This window comes from Musa acuminata, chromosome BXJ2-1, assembly GCF_036884655.1.
Source record: "Musa acuminata AAA Group cultivar baxijiao chromosome BXJ2-1, Cavendish_Baxijiao_AAA, whole genome shotgun sequence".
Classification (NCBI taxonomy): Eukaryota; Viridiplantae; Streptophyta; class Magnoliopsida; order Zingiberales; family Musaceae; genus Musa; species Musa acuminata.
The window spans coordinates 495708-508131 of NC_088338.1; the positions used below are offsets into that span (position 1 = coordinate 495708).

A 12424-nucleotide genomic window follows, 5' to 3' on the forward strand; every position below is an offset into this window, starting at 1 on the left:
TATTGTTAGCAGGGTTTGCCGTACCGAGCCGTACCGCCCGGTACGGGCGGTACGTACCGGTCCGACAAGTTGTCGGTACGCGGACCGCCCTGTACCGGTCCGCACTGTAGCAGTGCTACAGTAACACTGTAGCGCACTGTAGCAGTGCTACAGTGCTCGGTACACCTCGGTGTACCGGTCGGTACACCCGTACCGTACCGTACCAAGCATGAGTCGAAACGCCGGTACGGTACGGTACGGCGAACCTTGATTGTTAGTGTCTTGGTGTTTCATGCTTTCTACAGACAAGGGAAATTTGTCACCTAGAATGCTGTACTTTTGTTGCAGAGCTTCTTAGGATGGTTAATTTGTGGATTTCTTCATGGGAAGTATTGTTTAGAGGAAATCTAGGTTTTTCAAATGGTGGAGAGTGAGTGCGCACTTGGAGCTTGTTCTTTACTGTGCTGGATTGTACTGGCAGTGGAGATGGACGCTTGCTGACAGACTTGCCCATGTTTATGATTGATTGGCACTTGCACGGGGACGTGTCTGATTGGTGTAGATGCAGCATTTGGATGTGCTCAAGCTGAAGCTCTGGCCTTTCCGAGCACAAAGTAAAGCCTTCGTCATTGCATTGTAATGACACAAATTCCCACAACATGGTGTCCAATTAAGTTTCCCCTGAGCAAGCTTCCTGTATTTTTAGCAGGTTCTGTTCCAAACCAGATTGCCATAGATGAAAAACCTTTAAGAGAAAGGTTTTTTACTACAAGTGCTATTAGTATCCTTTTGGATTTTTTGCAGAATAAAAAGAGCATAAGACAGTAAATGAACAAGGCAAGTGAAGTAGAACCATTCATGTACTATTATGATAAGTTGTCATTCCTCTCAAAGCAGACAATCCAGAAACTTGCTGCACACTGTGTAGTCTTTGAACCAGCATAGCAATTATATCTGAAATGACAAAGTTGGAAGATGATATACTTGATTGGTCCGAAACAGAATTTTTCTCAAAAATTCTGCTGTGTATTACATTTAAACCTCAACGGCAGGTTTTTAATGGGATGGACTTGTGTAGGTTGTTGTATATCTTTGTCAATATATGAGACACCACATTTGACAACTTTTTTTTTTCTCTTGAATTGGTGTTGCAGACTATGCCAAAAACATTATTATGTTACAACAGCGAAGCTGGTGAGGATCATTTGCTTCAGGGCATAGAATTCAACCAAATCAAGGTTATAAATAACATGATCTTTTTTCATGCCCTGGCAGCCATTTTAGCTTGCTGCTTTTACATTGGAAACTCATCAAAAACAATATGAAGCTCATCAAACAAAATGGATTGATGAGTAATGACAATAGATTATGAAGTTTTTTTACATCTACTATCCTCAGAATCCTATCCTGAATGTGTTGCATCCCAATTTGAGATTTATACCATGAAAAGAATCAAATTAGGTAGATAAACCTGCATCACCAAACATAATCATATTAGTCATTCAACCAAAAGTTCCTTCTGAAAATTTATGATTGTGTTTTACCTTGGACTACCATGGTTTTATTGAGATTGCTTTAGAGGCATCAAGATGGTTCAAACGGCAAGTTCCGAGGAGGAACTCTGGGAGCTCTTCTTCTGAATTCCCCTACATAACAAACAGTTCCATCAGGAAGGTCTCAATCATGAACACAAATTGATGGATTTGTTTTATAGCTTTATAATGATGAAGGAAACATCTAAAAAATTCTCTTTTAGACTACAGGGAATCTTGGTGAAGATGCATAGTTGCATGCCAAGCCTAGGAGATTACATTAATATGAAGCCGAATGAAACTATGGAAAAAGATATTTATTTGATAGCATAAAGTGCTGGATTAGTACCTGAATTAGAAATGCCATCTCTATTACAAGGTTACTCAGGTAACCCAGTACAAGACTCACTACACCCCTGGCAACTGTTGAGGAACCAATATCAATGCCAAGCTGGAATTCAGAGAAAAGAAAATTGCAAAGATATCAGAATGATCATATGGTAGGATCAGAAAGAAACAAGAACACCTGTAAACCATAATGTGCTAGGCTTTGCACTTTGTACCAAATTGGGAAACCGATATCATATGTGGAAACTTCATTCTCATTAAATCCAAATCATAGTGGCATTGCCATAGTGAAAAGGACATGGCAAATATGCAGTGATGTATTCCATCACTATTTCAGGTGATCTGTAACTATTTCATCTTTGGTGATTTGTAACAATTTCCTATTAGCATTAGGTTGAATGTAGTTCCTCCAGTTACTCTCTCTCTCTCTCCCTCACCAAGTGGTTGTCTCATATTTCCAAACGTCATGGACTATGAAAGAGTTACCATATGAATTGCATTAGGATAAATATGACCAGAAGCTGATGGTTATAAACTCATTTTAATTAATAAATTGTATTTACTTATTTACTTTTTATCTGTCCCTCCTATCCATTTTCAACAGCTTTTAGGCTTTTGTTTCCTGATTCCTGTTTACATATTGTTTCCTGAATCTCTTTGTCCTTCTGGTGACCATGTTGTCAACCGTTATTTTGTTAACAAATTATTTTGTTTTCCTAAATCCTGTTTCAACTTCAAAACTGGTGATCCGATCTAAGATCAAACAAGTGAGAGCTGGTGTTAAATAGCAGCTGGCCCTGAGTAGAACCAATCAGCTAGCAAAAATGTTGTTCAGCTAGGTCTACCTTTGGTTGTGTTCTCACAAATTACTGTGAAAACTGAGCATGGCTTGGCTTACTCTTGAAGTCAACACACTTTAACAGTGCTAATATTAGCTATGCCGAAAGGATATTGGTTCACTCAGTTAGCAAGGGAATGTGAAGTTATATGATCAAAGAGACAACAAATTGAATCATCAAAATGAAAATGAGAAACAATACTTAAAGAGTATCTAGTGTAACCTCAGGAGTAATGACAGATTTCAATTCTGATCTAAACCAAGTTCATCTATCTCAGAATTAAGGTCCATAAACTGAAAAATGTTCTATAAAGGTAGAAAAAGAAAATAAGAGAATGGAAGCACTGCCACTGGTAATAAATTAGTGACCTGAATATATTTTTCTAAGAAGAAAAAGGAGAAAGGAAACCAGAGAATTCTGAATAGGAAGTCACAGTAGAAAGGTTTTGCATGGTTTTTCAGGGTGTTCGGAAATGGAATCTCGAATTAAAAAACATCATAAAGACATAAACTAAGTATCTCAACTTCCTTGTGATTTATTTTATTAAAAATAGCACCAATTCATTTTAAGATTTTTCAGTAATGAGACAATTCTGGTTTTACTTCCATGATAAGTCATAGAGAAAAAGCATCAACCCCTAAAAAGCCTATCATGTTGTGGACCATCTTACTAGATTTTTCTCACAACCATTTCTTTGATGTATGACAGCCAACAGTCTCATACCATAAAATCCCAGCCTGTTCTATGTTCAACCAAAAGCATATGATACTAAACAACAATTTCTTAAGATTTTCTGAGTTTACCTCCAAGTAGTTTGTCCCATGAAAATAATTTATTTCCAGTGCACGGCCTACCAAACATGCTTTCTTACCCACACTTTGTTTTACAATCCAGGATCCCTGTAACCATATCAAATGGAGAACATATTATTGCAGGTGCAAATAATCGGCCAAGGAACTAACCGACACTTAAACATGGCACACACCTTTGTTATATGTGGGATTAGCTTAAACCTTGAATTCCTATAAGCATCATCTCCCCCGACAAATTTCTTCAGCAGTGGAATGCTTTCCACTGGTATATGTGTCATATAGTACAAAGCAAGGCTGTATGTGGTTGAACCTGGAACCTGAATTTTGAATTTCGATAAGAAGCCTCAGTGTAATATGTTTCACTAGAGAAACTAGGTGCACAGTTCTAGGATTTGAATGGCAAAGCATACCTGTATGTTCACAATAAAGAAAAACTCCCTGCCACCTTGTGCTGCATATTTCTGCAATATTTGAAACTCCTGTGGTTATACAGGTAGTGGAAATCATTTCTTTAATTGCACGTCAAGTATAAACATGTCAATCACCTGCACAATGCTCCCAGGGCGACCACCGAGGTCGTCTTCACGTTTATCAGACTTTAGCCAATCAGCAGCTACCATTTTCATCAATGTATCATTGACAGCAATCTGTTTGAAGATGAATTAACAAATGCACCCAAAATTAACACTAGTGAAAAAAATGATGGAATTGAACTAAGTCATCTTACAAGTTACATAACATTAGATTGTATTGGCTTGTGATGTGTTTACCTAGAGAAGTTGCTATATGACTAAAATTTTTAATTTGACAATTTAGAGATATCTCACTAGAAGAATGAAAAAGAACCATTTTTTCTTGGCATAGATATAATATTATGATAATAGATGTCTTCAAGTAGCAATTAGTACCTTTTTATGGTCTTGTAAATAGGTTCTACCACGAATCAAGAATGTTGATGGATCTGCACTTGCCCAACTACAAGGAAGTGAAAAGCTGGAGTCCTTTTGTAGTGTGGACCCATAACTACATGATGCTGCATCTCCTATTGGAGCATCTTGCAAGTCCATGTAACCTCTCCTTTGAACTGCATAAGACCAAATGAAAAGTAATTAAAGGTATATAAATGAGATGCAATTGACTAAGATTCATTATATTTTGTTAGATATTAAAAGCTGTGAGAATTTGTCAAAATTACCTGCAAGGCCCTGCAACCTTTTCATAAGAACTGCAGCCGTTGACAGCTTAGGCTGCTGAAGGTTCTGCATTAGTCATATTAACCAACAAAGCTAACATGTAACAAGAATGTATAATTGACTGATAAGATTAACACAACTCAACATGGTTAAAATTTGGATAAAATGAGACTTATCCCTTTTGTTATATAATGCAAACTTGTTCTTTCTTTTAAAATCTTTCCCTGTCTCTTTGTAACAACTAGATTGAATGGACCTCACTTCTGACCCCTTGTCTGCTATTCTTGGTTTCTGTGTGAAATGTGGACCTTTATTGCACTAATCTGTGTGAACTCATTTAAGGGAACTTACTTCCAAATTTCTGATAAATGGTCTATTAGTTTTAGTTAAATTGTCAGGCAATAATGTTAGTAAAATATTAGGTTTTCAAGATAAAACAAAATACTTGTAAAGTCTTCTTATAAAAAAAAAATGTTTCATTTTCCAAAAAGCTGAGGAAAATTTGAGGATAATAGCAATGATCTACCTGAGACTGCAATTGTGAATCCGAAGGCCATGTATCCTCTTGTTTATCATATTCTGGTTCATCTGGAAAATCAAAAAATTCATCAGCAGCATCATTCAATTCGAGGAATGATCCACTCATGCTAGCAGGTTTTGTATCAGATTCCTGGGACCCTTCTGTTCGTTCTTCACTCTTTCTATTCTCAACTGGCAATTGCACATTCCCTTCTACATCTTCAGTCAGTGACAAACTGATATCTCTCTTTTGTTCTTCCATTGAGACATCAGAGCTTGGGCATTTTCCCAGTTTTGCATGAAACATCTCCCTTAATGCTGCAAAGTAACAATGTTAAGTAATTGTCAGCATTATGACATGTCTAAAGCAAAAGAATATTGATGAAAAAAAACTGAAGAGCAAATCTTCAGTCAATAGAATGAATGATACCTGCAACTCTCTCTAGCATCCTGATAGTAATATTTTTTGCAGAAGAGGTAAATATGTAAGGCAACCAAAATTTCCAATCAATAGCAAGCATGTGTTTAACTACTGATTCTTTTCCTTGGTTTATAGGAGATATCACGTACCCCCCACCTACAAACAGTGGAAATAAGTCATTATACAATCATCTTAAGTTTGCATATCTGACAAATAGATAAGCAAACTTCACCGACAAATTCTAAGCATACATTACTTTTAAGGCAGGCACGTGTATATCCTTTCTGAGGTCGACATTTTCGGTGGAACACAGAGTGGTAAAGAATTACTGTACAAAAGGCGCAAAGTAGTTTTAGGCCATTGTAAAGCTCTATGATGAGAGGAGAAAATAATGAATTCTCTGGTATTACCATACGTTCCATCCTCTTCCCTCCTCCAATAACGTCGTGCCAATAAATCTCTTGGTTTCATACCCCTACAAGCTAAATGTTTAGTCAAGATCTATTAAGAACCAGTATGGAAATAATAGTAGAATGAAGATGATCAACAATAAAAGATCTAAATTTGAATGGAATCTGACCAAGGTAGCCAATCACCACGCAATTTCTTGTGAATAATGTCTGTATGCCCATCAAGATGTTCTATTACACTGCCATGATCAAAACAGAAGTCCCACCTGCAAGAAACATCCATACCAACCATTTAGCAGGAGAAGATATCAACAGATTACAGCACTAGGTTTACCATGCATGTAGTTCATGGCAAGTTGTCTCCAGTGTGTTCCATTTATTCATGTTTTTACTTAGACATTTCCAACATTGCTGTGGATGTGCCATAGATTTCTAATCAAGAATTATGTCCAAGGTGTCTTGTGCTTGTCATTTCAACATCTTAAATTGATTCCTCTGAAGGCAACAGATGACATAAACTCACTCTGATCTTGATGGACCAAGAGACATAACTGCCCAGAAAATGGCCTCGGGAGTTGCATCAACAACACCTATAGCCATTATAGCTGGATGGTCATCCCAATGCTGAGGAAAGAAGCATAATCAATTTATAAAACAATTTATTTAATGCAAGGGATCATCAGCCAAATTTGATGACTACCTCTCCAAGAAAATCATCATCCTTCACCTCTTTAAATAACCGTAATCCTGCACAAACTCTATGAAATAATTATAATATTAAAATAAGCAAAAATGTTCAAACAAATTTAATAGAATGTACCATTATTGCAGCCAAAAATTGTCCACGAAGAAGGTGCTACAACATCAGATGTTATTTGATTCATTTGCGTAGATGAGATAGCATTCATATCTAGCAACAATTAGACAAACATCTGTGAGAAAGGGAAAATTAAGCAACCAAATTTAGAAGTATCAAGATACTAAAGAACAGTACAAGAATAGTCATTTTCTTGGGATGCATATTTCAGAAACGCATATTAATCATAAGAACTTGAACTGAAAGCTGAAGCTAAGGCTCGGACTCTTCCATTATCAATCATGATTAGAACACTACTAGTGTCATCTGGAAAAGATGAGAATAAATATGCTCACCAAATGAATGCATGTGACTTCGTCTCCTACTCAACCTGTAATGTAAAAGTATCCAAAGTATAAGCATCATAGAGAAACATCATATGCCAGAGTAAACCTTGTCTTTCCAACTCAGATATTAAGATACAATAGATTAAGCACAACGATAATCAACCAAAGAAAATAAATCAATTTACAACAATAATCAACCTCAGAGATGGCCATCTTCTTTTTGAACAAGCCACAGTGTTATCTTCTTTTGTGGGGCACACCTACAGGTAAATAACCAGTGTCAATTAATTCCATTCAGAGATAATTGCTGAAGTATTGTAGAGAATCAAAACCTTCAATGTTGCTTCTATCAAGGAGCTTATCCATCTAGCTGCTTCTTCAGAACTTCTAGCACCCAACTGCAGAGACAAATTTCAGGACTACAATATTTAAATTGTCCAGGCAACATAATTCCTGACATCAGAAATTTTCTATAATTTGGAAGCCTTTACCTTAAGCTGATTGCTGTGATTGGAAGTGTTGTACAAGGTAAAAAGAAAGAAAACCTGTATGTTGGCATTAACTTTCCAAATTAAGTAGCAGGATGATAGTCTAAAAAAAGCTACTTTCTGTATTTTGATAGTATTCTCACATTCCCCTTGATATTTTCTCTCCCATTGTCATTGACACGGATGCAGGAATCAATTTGTGCACATCTTACAGGAACCTGAAAGAACAATATTTCTGCACATGTTAGCAGTGGTCACTAATTACTCTCAAAAAATTAGAATGTACTTAATTTGGCTTCATCTAATGAAAGTATAAAAACATCATGATATTAGTATCTTCCATTACCTGGCTAAAATGTAAGATAACTTTTATGTTCTTTTTGGGCCGAAAGAGAACTTTTTTTGCTTTACTTTTATGTTCATTAACATCTTGGTGTGCTAATAGAGAAAAAAATGATTAACAGAAACAACAAATTGATTTTGATGTTGATATTCTGGTGGCTGATCATGAGTTATGAGGGACATGCTACTATATTTACCATTATAAGATGTTAACGCATCTTACCCCTGCCATATATTTTGCATCTAATGTACACATTCTCACCCCTGTATTCAGATCAACCAAGGTTACAAGGGAGCGACCTTATATGGCACAAATGCTTGCTTTTTACACTAACTATCCCCACACGCCACATCGACAGGAGCTTTGTACATTTGGTTACCCTTTGTTTCCATTAAATAGAATGAATGATTATCTACATCGGTGGTGGATTCATGCCTTTTAACTTAATTTAAAACTCGTGTTATTGTCATACAATATCAACATACCTCAGGGTGCTCAGTGTTTGTTTTCACAAAGTTGGACCTCCAAGACATTATATTTGTCTTTTAATATTATCTATTCTGTGTCTAAATTCAAACAAACTTTCAGTTGGATAGTTGCAAATATTGTGGAAAACTATAAATATGCTAAACAAATTCTTTCCTTTTGGTAAGTGATTAAAATTTTCATAAAAATCAGTAGAGACACGAGAATCACAGGAATATTTGTATCAACCACCCCAATTTTCAATCTCCCTCACTATCACTGCACTTGATGGCTCTCCATAATTCATTCGCAAATGTTACAGCCGATCTCTAGGAACATGAATTTGGCCATGTTTTGGAACAACATGTGACCCAAGTAGATTAATAGTTTCCTTTGATCTTCCTACTCTTTTGAACTTTTCAACTTCTCCTCTCCCAAACCAGTACAGGATACATCTGGACAGGTCAGATGTAATGAGAAGGGTGCACATCAAAGCTGACAAACTAGCAATGCTTAAATGCCTCAATAAAATCCCATAAATCTTCAAGTTTTTTTTCTTAATGAGAGTTTTCTTTCATTGGGTGTTTAAAATTAAAACTCAGCAATTACGTCATTAGCAATTTCTTAGCTGATTTCTCCATCACCTGGAGGACTAAACCAGTTCCCCAAATCCCTAGCTTTTCTTCAGCAAAAAAACAATTCCACACTACAAAACTTGTTATTGGAACAAAATTAACAACCCATTCAAACATGGACTCCATTCCATAAACTAGTTCCCCATATCAGTATCAAACATGCTTTAAACACTCCATTGCTCTTCTGTGATGTTCCACATCCCACCGTTTCCCCTTCGTATCTAAGAACTGAAAATAATCGCATCAAACTACCTAAATGAAATCCATATTACGATCTATATATGCATCTCAAGAATCAGTAGTATAATCGCTATACGAATCCCAAAATTCTCCTATATTCCCAATATATTCAAGCACACGTTTTGCTCCACGAAAACATAGAACAAAAGGTAAGAGACGGCAGAGGAAGAGCCACCACCTGCGTAGAGGCGGTGGGCGCGGCTCGGTAGCAATTGAGAGAGCTGTCACGATGGTCGAGGACGAAGTAGCGCTTGCGCGAGTACTGCAGCCCGAGCCGGTTCGACCGGAAGAGGTACAGCCACCCCTCCATCCTCCCTCGCCCCTCTCCTTCCGAGCTACTGCCCATCGGAATTCCTCTTCCTCCTCCTTCCTCGGATCCGTCGCTTCAAAGCGTCGATCCGAAGACGGAAAGAAATAAATTTGCTAGTTTCTCTGAGACGAAAGGATGCGTCGCTTGTGCCGTTCGCTTTCTTCCTCTACCAGTACGAGAAGGAGTAGAAGGAGACGAGGAAGAGGTCAGCTTTACGCGGCCTCAACAGCAACAGGTTGGCGCTACCAATATACTATACGGCAACGAGTAAGGTGAGACTCTGCCTTCGGCATGTAGCAGAAGAAGGTAGAGAGAGGGAGAGAGAGAGAGATGGGAAATAGGATTACCAGCTCTGACATCGACTCGGGCGATCCTTGAGAAGCCGGAATTCCTCGCGCTTCTCTCTCACATTAATCTATATATAATTCCTCTCCCTCGACACTTTTCATCTCACCAATCTTTCTATTTACCCTATTGGCTTTTGATGAAATAAATAAGACGGGATTTCGGCGGGATTGGAGTCGAAAACATATTGGGATTAAAATCATTAATGCAACAATGAATTTTGGATGGGTCAACTGTTGTACCGGTTTTCTTGAGTCAAAGATTTTGATTTCTTGTGATTGGAGAGGTGATTGGTAATAGAATCTAATTTTCCTTTTGTAAAAAAATTAGAATATCAATATGGGCAAATTCTTCCAAAAAATCCCTCTTTTCTTTTCTTTTTTTCAAAAAAATCCCTTTTTTTCTAAACTTCACGTTTTTTTATGATACTAAAATTTCCCTCAAAATATATAAGAAATTCAAAGAAAATGAGTGCTCTGCCAAAAAAATAATAATGATAATAATAATAATTTTTTTATGAGGAATTCATCCTATTATTAAAACTCGAGGATATGCTTGCTCACGCAGTCAGAAATGACTAGTTTTGACCCGTTTTTAGATTGTTTTGGCGTTTTTGGGTCGTTCTTGCGTGCCGCGACGACCGTCGTGAGTGGAGCAAAACGTCAGCCATCTCAGTACCCTGGAACCCCCCGAGTGGCACAGGACTGGATGGGGCTTTCGTATAGCAGGGACGGTGCTGCCTATCGCTTCGCTCGCTATCCGTCGCTCGCTCGCGCAGCCAGAAATGACCAGTTTTGGCCCAAAATAGAAAATATGCCAATAATTTTTGCTCCACGCAAAAAGAATGCGGTTGGATTCGCTTATGGAAAGCCATTGGGAGCATCTGATGCAGACACCCACGAATCATTCATTCAAGTTAGTGGTGCTCATGCGGTGTTCTTCATGACTGCCTCAAAAGTCTTACCATTGCTAAATGGCAGCTGTTTTCTTCTCATGAACAATTGACCACAGTAATCTATATTGATATTTCCTCAATGTATACCGGTCAAGAGGTAGATAGAAGCTTCAGATTTGCAAGTAACAGAGTTGGATTGGTCGAGTTAGGGGAAGCAGAGTGACTTGAGGAAGGAAGTCATATGAAGAAACCTGGTTTTAATATGGCCACAGGAAGGTTGGTGGTGACGAGGGCAAGCTTTTGTTGACCAACTCTAATGGAAGCACTTGATTTGTCAACATGTCTGGCCAGCAAAACCTGCCCCCGATATGGATTCGAATGCTCTGTTTTCCATCCCATCACCCCCTTCCTGTCATAGCCTTTTGTTCAGCAACTCTTCCGTCTTCATACCTTGATTCTTACTATACATATATGTGAAGGAGTGATCACAAATCTCAAATGTTTAATCTAATAGATGCTTTGACATAGATATCCTTTCGAGTGCAAATCCAGAAGAAGAATAGATATTACATGAATATTCTTAGTTAAACCTTATGTGAAGTTGCTGTACTAAAAGAAGGCTGCTTTCATCAACATAATACGCAAAACTAAAGCAGCAGTTGTCTGATTAAATTCATTAGAGAAAGGAGAGGAATTAAAGCTCATATTCTCCAATGACAGTGACATGCGGCACATAAATTATGAGAAGATGTTATTACGGGGAAACAAAAACCCTATACAACTTGCTGTACTTCAACCATGGCAAGCCTCCCTGTCGCAGGCCACATCAAAGACAAGTATGAGAAGGTGGGCAACCTGTAATCTGAAGACTTTTTTTAGTCAAGGAAAAGGCTTTGGGTCCACAAAAAAGAGAGAGAGACAGTTGGTTGTGTGTCATTTGGATTCCTTGAGAATGCCGCAGATTTGGATTCATGTGAGGAAAGGTTTACTTGGGGAATTAGTCCTTCTCTGGACAGGTTATGAATGCATGGGTTGGTAGTTGTTGGTTGCCACTGTCGGGAGTGCGAGGAAGATGATATGTTTCTTGAGATGATGGAAAACCCAAATGGTTATGCTGTAGTAAATACTATTGAGCTGAAGCATTTGTTGTCTTCATCTTGCAATCAGAAAGAGGAAATCGATGATAAGGTGCTTTTAATTATTCGAGAAAAATATCATACTCGTTTGACTTGATTCTGAGGTCATTTAATCTGAGCATAGATGCGTAGCTATCCAATCATAACAGCATAAGTCTTTGTTCCATTGAGAACTGTCAGCATTCATTGAAAGGGTATATATGCTATAAAGTCCACTAGTTTTATTCATATGGAGTAGTAATATGAAACACGAGACATATATGACGATCACAACAATGCAAATAATTCATAGGACCTTCCAATATAGTAAGAAAAAGGTCTTAAAGAGACCCTCTTGACCCAACCTTAAGACATACTAAAATCCTGTGTTA

At 37.6% G+C, this 12424-nt stretch overlaps 1 protein-coding gene across 4 annotated transcripts; it reads right to left on the reverse strand.

Moving 5' to 3' along the window:
• Positions 1-1174: 1174 nt before the first annotated feature.
• Positions 1175-10162, reverse strand: LOC135598310 (protein ENHANCED DISEASE RESISTANCE 2-like). Of its 4 annotated transcripts, none has more exons than XM_065091896.1 (24): positions 10025-10162; positions 9546-9930; positions 7828-7902; positions 7688-7741; positions 7529-7594; positions 7395-7456; positions 7206-7240; positions 6874-6963; positions 6754-6800; positions 6577-6677; positions 6240-6319; positions 6054-6125; positions 5900-5971; positions 5653-5799; positions 5230-5540; positions 4706-4769; positions 4419-4594; positions 4056-4157; positions 3921-3971; positions 3684-3827; positions 3502-3597; positions 1861-1962; positions 1524-1625; positions 1175-1450 (listed from the first exon to the last, which is right to left on the reverse strand). In XM_065091896.1, the coding sequence occupies exons 2-23, from the start codon at positions 9711-9713 to the stop codon at positions 1530-1532; spliced, it is 2211 nt and encodes a 736-aa protein (XP_064947968.1). In that variant the 5' UTR covers positions 9714-9930; positions 10025-10162; the 3' UTR covers positions 1175-1450; positions 1524-1529. The 4 variants fall into 4 exon arrangements, with proteins under 4 accessions (XP_064947968.1, XP_064947969.1, XP_064947967.1 ...); XM_065091897.1 differs by having other exon boundaries at positions 4706-4757; positions 6054-6118; positions 6224-6319; XM_065091895.1 differs by having other exon boundaries at positions 4706-4760; positions 6054-6118; positions 6224-6319.
• Between the last annotated feature and the right edge of the window lie 2262 nt (positions 10163-12424).